The sequence below is a fragment of the Camelina sativa genome, chromosome 19, assembly GCF_000633955.1.
Source record: "Camelina sativa cultivar DH55 chromosome 19, Cs, whole genome shotgun sequence".
NCBI lineage: Eukaryota > Viridiplantae > Streptophyta > Magnoliopsida > Brassicales > Brassicaceae > Camelina > Camelina sativa.
The window spans coordinates 23,555,370-23,563,617 of NC_025703.1; the positions used below are offsets into that span (position 1 = coordinate 23,555,370).

General features: G+C 38.4%; 1 protein-coding gene and 1 long non-coding RNA gene across 3 annotated transcripts in view; one reads left to right on the forward strand and one right to left on the reverse strand.

The window, feature by feature from the left end:
* Positions 1-5,113, reverse strand: part of LOC104767018 (protein NLP1-like) — a 6,701-nt gene extending 1,588 nt beyond the window's left edge. Inside the window, exons 1-5 of one of the 2 annotated variants that reach the window (XM_010491031.2) lie at positions 4,954-5,113; positions 3,261-4,257; positions 3,132-3,179; positions 2,023-3,052; positions 1,515-1,700 (exon numbers count right to left, since the gene is read on the reverse strand). In XM_010491031.2, the coding sequence (XP_010489333.1) occupies positions 1,515-1,700; positions 2,023-3,052; positions 3,132-3,179; positions 3,261-4,106 (2,110 nt within the window). In that variant the 5' untranslated portion in view covers positions 4,107-4,257; positions 4,954-5,113. The other variant, XM_019241399.1, reaches the window with a different exon arrangement.
* LOC104767020 lies at positions 7,471-7,780 on the forward strand. Its single transcript, XR_764163.1, has 3 exons — positions 7,471-7,490; positions 7,587-7,656; positions 7,733-7,780. It is a non-coding gene; the product is annotated as an uncharacterized LOC104767020 (long non-coding RNA).

Genomic DNA, 8,248 nt, shown 5'->3' on the forward strand with positions numbered 1-8,248 from the left:
TGTTTCCTCCTGATTCACTTGATGCAGTTCCACTTCGCTATGAGCTCTATTTAAGGCCGCATCAGCATCCTCAGAAACTAGAATGTTTGCAGTGTTCTCATTATTGTTGCTTGAACCAGAGCTCTTGGTGCAAGGAGATGATGGTGACCTTGGTGCTGTGTTTTCCTCAGCCATAATACCGTTTTCAGTTTGAGCAGTCAAATGACTTGACTGTTCATTACTCTTCAAGGAAGGGCCATTACTGGACATATTTGGGGAGTTCAACTCTGGGAAGCTTGTATAGAATGAATCAAGTTGGATAGTGCCCTGCGCACCTTGAACAGAGTCCATAACAAGTTGGAGTTTTTTCAAGGAATGCCCAACCTTCTTGATTTTCCGGGAGGGCCATCGCATTATTCCGTGCTGCCTGCATATCCTTTTCAAGGTTGTTGGACAAACTGCAACATAAGAACGAAACCTTGTCACATCACTGTCTGAGAAAAGGATAAATATGCATGATGAAAACGTTTTTGGAACACGCTGATCCACTGCCACATAGATAGAATGTAAGACACTTCCGGTTTCATCTAAGACTTGTCTGTTTATACTGGCCATGGAATTTTCACATATCCTCAAGCTTGTATCTTTGTTTTATATATTCATTTCGGATGTATTGGGTTGGACTAAGGAACGTATTGGTTATGATTTTCCTAAGATACAATAAGAACCAAAATTCATAAAGAGTGGAGCTATCTCTCCAGCAGTGTACAACAATTTCTTACCACCAATGCTCTTGGCTGCATCCTTGAGGCTTCCAGCAAAGTGTTGTCGAAGAACCTCCAAGCCAATGGTCCTTTCTGTTTTTGTTCTTCTCTTTTCTCCAGGTCTCCTACTGCCTGACATATTTTTCCCACCAGTCGAAGGTGTTTCAGTACTTGGACCGCTGTCGACTCTGAGTCCTGAAGTTGATGCCTGCTGTAATTGCTCAGCTTCTAAAGGAACATTATTGGCGCTCGGATCAAGCTGATTGTTCTCCCGGCCAGATGAGAGCTCTTTAGGATCTTCTTTCTGGTACTCCCAAGAGAGTGATACACNCTGCAGCTCTCTGAAGCCGCAACTCGGGAGCAAGGTAAACCGTATTCTAACTTCACCAAATGTCGCTTTCACTTTGATGGCACCTCCAGCTCTTAAGCTCTTGTTGCTACTACCTGGTAATGGAGGTGAATTTTCAAGAACACGAGGCTCCTTCAATGTATTATGGCTCTGGGTTCTTCCAGGACAATTTGTTTCCTCCTGATTCACTTGATGCAGTTCCACTTCGCTATGAGCTCTATTTAAGGCCGCATCAGCATCCTCAGAAACTAGAATGTTTGCAGTGTTCTCATTATTGTTGCTTGAACCAGAGCTCTTGGTGCAAGGAGATGATGGTGACCTTGGTGCTGTGTTTTCCTCAGCCATAATACCGTTTTCAGTTTGAGCATTCAAATGACTTGACTGTTCATTACTCTTCAAGGAAGGGCCATTACTGGACATATTTGGGGAGTTCAACTCTGGGAAGCTTGTATAGAATGAATCAAGTTGGATAGTGCCCTGCGCACCTTGAACAGAGTCCATAACAAGTTGGAGTTTCTTCAACGAATGCCCTACCTTCTTGATTTTCCGGGAGGGCCATCGCATTATTCCGTGCTGCCTGCATATCCTTTTCAAGGTAGTTGGACAAACTGCAACATAAGAACGAGACCTTGACACATCACTGTCTGAGAAAAGGATAAAATGCATGATGAAAACGTTTTTAGAACACGCTGATCCACTGCCACATAGAAAGAATCTAAGACAATACCGGTTTCATCTTAGACTTGTCTGTTTATACTGGCCATGGAATTTCACATATCCTAAAGCTTGTATCTTTGTTTTATATATTCATTTGGGATGTATTGGGTTGGACTAAGGAACGTATTGGTGATGATTTTCCTAAGATACAATAAGAATCAAAATTCATAAAGAGTGGAGCTATCTCTCCAGCAGTGTACAACAATTTCTTACCACCAATGCTCTTGGCTGCATCCTTGAGGCTTCCAGCAAAGTGTTGTCGAAGAACCTCCAAGCCAATGGTCTTTTCTGTTTTTGTTCTTCTCTTTTCTCCAGATCTCCTACTTTCTCCAGGTCTCCTACTGCCTAACATATTTTTCCCACCAGTCGAAGGTGTTTCAGTACTTGGACCGCTGTCGACTCTGAGTCCTGATGTTGATGCCTGCTGAAATTGCTCAGCTTCTAAAGGAACATTATTGGGGCTCGGATCAAGCTGATGGTTCTCCCGGCCAGATGAGAGCTCTTTGGGATCTTCTTTCTGGTACTCCCAGGAGAGTGATACATCTTTACCCTTCTCGTTTGCCTTTATCATGTGGGATATCCATGAGGATTCTTGCATTTGAATTCCTGTCAGAGTCTCTGCGGTTTCTGCTCCACTTACCGGGTTTTCTGAGAAGAGCATTGTCTCTCTAACAGGCAATACGACTTCTAACTCTAGATCTTTGTCAATGACAAGATTTGAACTCCTGAAATCTTGCTGCAGCGTCACAGATAGTGACCTGAGCATCTCCTGTTGCGCTTCAGTGTTGAGGCAGGCTTTTGGAAAGAAAAATTCCAACACAAACTCAACTAAGCCAGATTTGCTCTTTAATGGGACTGCTAAAGCAGCATGTAGTCCAGATATCTTGGCGTGGTGGGCAAGAGGGTAGTTAGTCTTGCTAAATGTGGTCACTTCTGGCACAAAAAACAGCTTGGTGGCCTTGAATGCTTTCCCAACAATGCCTTCCCCCTGGAGCAGATGGTGTTCAGAGCATGCCTCCCAAAAACTTTTGCTCTGTTCATCTGGGACAGAGCAAGCAGAATCGGTTGTTGAAACACAGTGAGAAAAGTTCTCATCAGAATGTCGTGAACCACGTTTCCCTTGCGGTGCACACGGGGCCCATGACAAAGCTAGAGGCAAATCATATGATCTGCAGACTGTGGCCAAGAAATCTTTTATTTCAGGTAATGCAGCACAGTAGAAATCACTATAGACCTGCAGAAACTGAAACACGAGGTATGACCTTAGCAATGCATATCGTTGTTTCTAGGTGCTGAATGAACTAAGAGTCCAGTTAATGCACCTCAGAGCTTGGAGTGTTCAAGTTACTTGAACTCCTTAGATCAACAGCCTGCAAAAATAGGAATGTCTTTAGATTTCCAAGATCTACATAATTTGAGGTAGAGGCAAAAACCAAGAGGAAGAGAAAAACCTCAAGAGCTTTACACATCTTCTCAAGTTCTTGACGGTAATTCATCTTCTGAGTTGTTGTGACGATCTCAACAACACCCAAACAAATCCCACTACCTCTTTCGAACACAGGAAGGGCAAGAGACCCACGAACATCACACTTGCGGGCTTCTTTAATGCGTGGATATTCATCTCTTCTAAAGAAACGCACATCAGGAGTCCACTCAGGAAACTTCTGCAAGAAAACACGACCGGGAAGACCCACATAATCGTTCATTCCCTCATCAGCCGGGAAATTATAAGTCTCTGAAACATGCCTATATTCTGCAAGGCTGGAGTATTCTTGGTTGAATAAATGTGGCTGAGCCCAAGTGGTCAGAAAGCTCTTCCCTTCCTGCTGAACTGGCACCCATATCTGTACCAGGAAGTCCTTATCTTGCACCGTCTCATTAAGACCGCTAATAGCTTGTAATAGTCTCTCCTTCACAGATGAAGAAGGGCCTTCACTTGCTCTTGGAGCAATCCACCAACTTTTTCCCAACTCAGCTTCTTCGAGGAGAAACTTTTCAGCCTGGTTAAAAGATTCTTGATTCATTGATCTGTTCTCCTCTGTTTCTTCATTATCTTGAGATGGGTTCTCACCAAAGCAGAGGAAAGTGCTATTGTCATTCATTGCGGTAGAAGCTGAACCAGATTGTTCAGTCTGCTTCAAGTTCTTACTATCTGTTGTCTCTAGCCAGCATCCATCAAACAAGAGCTCATCCATAAAATCCAAATCCATGGCCGTGTCAGGGAATGCCCCAAAGCTAGAATTAGGTGAAAACCCACCATTTCCTTCTCCCCCATCGCCACCACCATCATCTTCCATGTCTAAAAATTTCTCCTTTTTTTTTTCCTATTCTTTCAATCTTAACATCCAACAGATCCTATTAAATCCACACAAGTCCTCAGTGAATGTGCTTAGCTATTCTGCTTCATAGACCAGACAAACTCCTCTCCTTATAATGTCCAACCCCAATCTGAAAAAAAAGGTTACAAAAAGATTATCAAAGACCCAACCAAAGAACAAGAGCAGAGAAGAATCAAACTGTTGTTATCCCATATTTCAATAGTATCAAAGTGCTTTTTCCAAAGAATGAAATCATAGAAGATGCTACCAAAAAAAATCTTATATCTAAGCAGCTTTGCTTTCAATGGAGAGTTGACTTAGATGGTATCAATCAAAGTAGGGTGCCATACAATTTCAAGTACTAGATTCTGGAACATTAATTAAAGTTCGTTTAACAAACAACTCAAATGAATATTAGTAGCCTATAGGTAATTGAAAACGAAATCAAATCTGATTGTCTATGAAAGTGTAAGATTTCAGATAGAAAACCCTCAGAAAACATTCTAAATCAAAACCCCCAAAAGAAACTTTAAAAGAGATTTTAGTACAATTTACACCAAAAAGTTACTAACTTTATCAAGATTTGTGACACAGAGAAACATAAAAAGCTTCACTTTAGATTTGTAACCAAAACCCAAGAACACTTACGAGAAAGCACCCAAAAAAAAAGCACTGACAAGAAAACACAGATTTGGTTTTGCTCTGTTTAAATTATAAAGAAGTTGTTGGCTCACTCTGTTTCTTCATAAACAAAACACACATCACATAAATGATAAGCAAAATCAAATCTTGGGAATATTTATATACTATAAGAAAAGAAAGAAACCTGTGAAAGTTCTTATCACAAAGCAGCTTCTCTCTCTTTAGTTGAATGGTGTCTTCCTTTTTTTTTCTCTAGTTCCGGACAGAAGTTACCTGGTGAAGGCAATGATGATTAGACTATTTTAATCTCAAAACCATGTGATTTTTTTTTTTTTTGGTAAGGTCTCAAAACCATGTGATTGATGATTATGTATGGGCTTAAAGATTCTTTCCCAAGGACAGACAAGTGGACCCGTGATAAGAGCAACCACTGTTCTAATCACACTTATATACAACTTTGTCCGTACCTGCTGTAATTAAAAAATAAGTAAACAGTACTCGATCTTTGGTTTCTCAAAGACAAATCAATCTTCTCTTCTGCAAGAAAGATCAAAGAAGGAAACAAAAACAGAAGAAACAAAAGAAAAAAAAAAGGAACGAAGTTTGTAGTTTTTGGTTTTGAGGTGAGATGTTAAAAATGTTTTTCTTAAAATCGTGTGGTTGGTGTCCTGCTCTCTCTCTTTGTTGCCCCTAGATAAATATTTCTATTAATGATATAGTATAAGATTATTATTGTTAATCATTTGTGGTGATTACGTATGCGTACTTTGTTTTATTTCGTCGGTACCTTGTTTTATTCGGCGCTACATACATTTCATTGGTTATAGAACTTAGAACTAGGCTGTATCAATGAATGAATCGGTCGGATCAAACAAGATTCTTATAGAGATCATGTCTTTCGTGTTGAACAGGTTCCTTCATTGAAAGTTTGACCTTTAAGAGTTTAATTTAAGTTTCTCTTGTATTTATATTCTTTCTGACATCAGCCCTAGTTTGAAACAGTTTTGCTAATCAAAAAAAAAAAAAATGTTCTCCGATCGGTATATAATTGCATCATTAGCAGAATGATATTATAAGATTCTATAAAAAAAAATCGTCGTCACACAAACATTTAGCTTACAACGAGTCAGGTGCTAACTAGACAGGTTGTGAACATCCCAATATTACACATTTATGATTTTATCTGAACTGCAATAAAAGAAAAAAGCCAAAGTAAATAAATCATTTTTTTTTCCTTTTTAGAAATCACTAAGTGACTAAAACAAAATTGAGCAACGATGTAAGTCAAGTCGTAGAGACATGCTCAGTTTCCAATCGGACACTAACACATGATCCATATCCATACATCATAGGTTCATCATTAACCAAATTTAATGGTTAAACTAGTCTATTTATCTATATATGTGCGTCGATATCAATTACATAGTCTCCAAAGAGCCAGGCTTAAGCTTTACTTAATGAGTAAAACGGCTCTCAACGATTTGAGGAGCCATATCATCCGATTCTCCATTAGCCGCGTCCGGGACATGACCAAACCAAAGGTCATTAAACTCTTTAATTACTCTTTATATCCTTAAAAGGAATTAAAATTATATCAAATACCAATAGTTGAATCCTCGTGTAATTCACAAATATCATTTCAATAGCTATTTTATCAAATATTATCGATATCGAGAGAGAGTTATGTCGAAAAAAAGTTAAAAAATGAGAAATTTAATTAAAAAGTAAGTATTTTTTGATTAAATTTAGGAAGTATACAAAAAAGAAGTTAAGAAAAAGGGAATTTTGTTTTTTTCTGCAATTAAGGGTATAATTGAGTTTTTTTTTCTGTATAGTAAAACCTACTATACCAAACCTAAAAAAAAAAAGCATATAATGGACCAATTCAAGAAAAAACGTCTTTTAAATCAAATTTCCCTAATATAATTGTGCACGACGTCTCTCTTTTTCTCTATTTCTAATATTTGTAATTCTTATTTTCTTCGTTCTAGTCCGGCAGGCCCTACACATGTTGCTTTAAGGAAACAATAATATAAAATCTCACTTCGACTACTTAACAGATTTGGTACCATCCTTGTGAATCTGCTCTCCGGAATACAAACTTCTCCAAGACATGTAAGTGATTCTGTTCAAGTCCTATCATGCTTTCTCACTTGACTTTGTGATTGTAATCATTAGATTCTCTGCCATTGCCAATTTCTTGCAACACAAGTCACAATTGTTTTGAGTTGTTGTTTCTCTCCTGTTTCTAGGTTCCTGAGATGATAACTGGAAAGGATGTTACGGACTTGATGGATCCAAATCTGAAGGGAGATTTCTCTAAAGAAGAAGCTACCGTAATCTTAAAAGTCGCCTCTGAATGTTGCAACACTTGATGCCTTACAAGCTAAAACTTATTAGCATTCTCGGTTTTAATTCTGAAGTCATAGAGAGGCCGCATTGGTGGTTTAAGTAGCATGGTTGTGCTTTAGATTCTTAATGAAAGAAACTTTTATATGACTAGCATGTATAAATGTATCTACTTTTGTGGAATGTTTTACAACAGAACTTGTTAGTAGTCTCTGTTTTTGAAGTTTTTATTTGTGATTCACAGAGAAAAACATGGAATGGTCAATGAGGTTGCGAGTGGCATATCATATAGCTGAAGCATTAGATTACTGTATCACTTCAGGTTTCGCAATGTATGATAACCTAACTGCTTACTCGGTTCTGTTTGATAAGGTATAATAAAAAGAATCAACTTTTTCATGCCTATGCCTTCTTCTATGTGATGTAAGGATACTAAACTGTTTTTCTTGCTTGATGGATGTGTTAAAGGATGATGATGCATGTCTTTCCTGTTTCGGTTTAGTGAGGGAGGTCACTGATTATGATCCAAGACCAACAGGTAATTCAAATCTGAACTTCTCTCTTTAGATTATTCATATATATAATCAGAGTGTGATGTTATATTCTTATCGTAGGAAGTGTGAACACTGAGAGTGTGACATACAGATTTGGTACCATCCTTGTGAATCTACTAACCGGAATGCAAACTTCTCCAAGACATGTAAGTGATCCTGTTCAAGTCCTGTCTTGCTTTCTCACTTGACTTTGTGATTGTAATCATTAGATATTTAGATTCTCTGCCATTGCCAATTTCTTGTAACACAAGTCACAATTGTTCTGAGTTGTTGTTTCTCTCCTGTTTCTAGGTTCCTGAGATGATAACTGGAAAAGATATTACGGACTTGATGGATCCAAATCTGAAGGGAGAGTTCTCTAAAGAAGAAGCTAACGAAATCTTAAAGCTCGCCTCTGAATGTTTGCAGTGGAAGAATAGAAAGAGTCTCATCATTAAAGAGGTTGTTGCAACACTTGAAGCCTTGCAAGCTAAAAATTAAGTAAGGATGCTTACTAGCTCTGTGACAGTAATTGTATTCTTCATGATTGGTTTTTAGTATTCATGTTATATAAAGCTGATCATTTTGCTTGCAGGT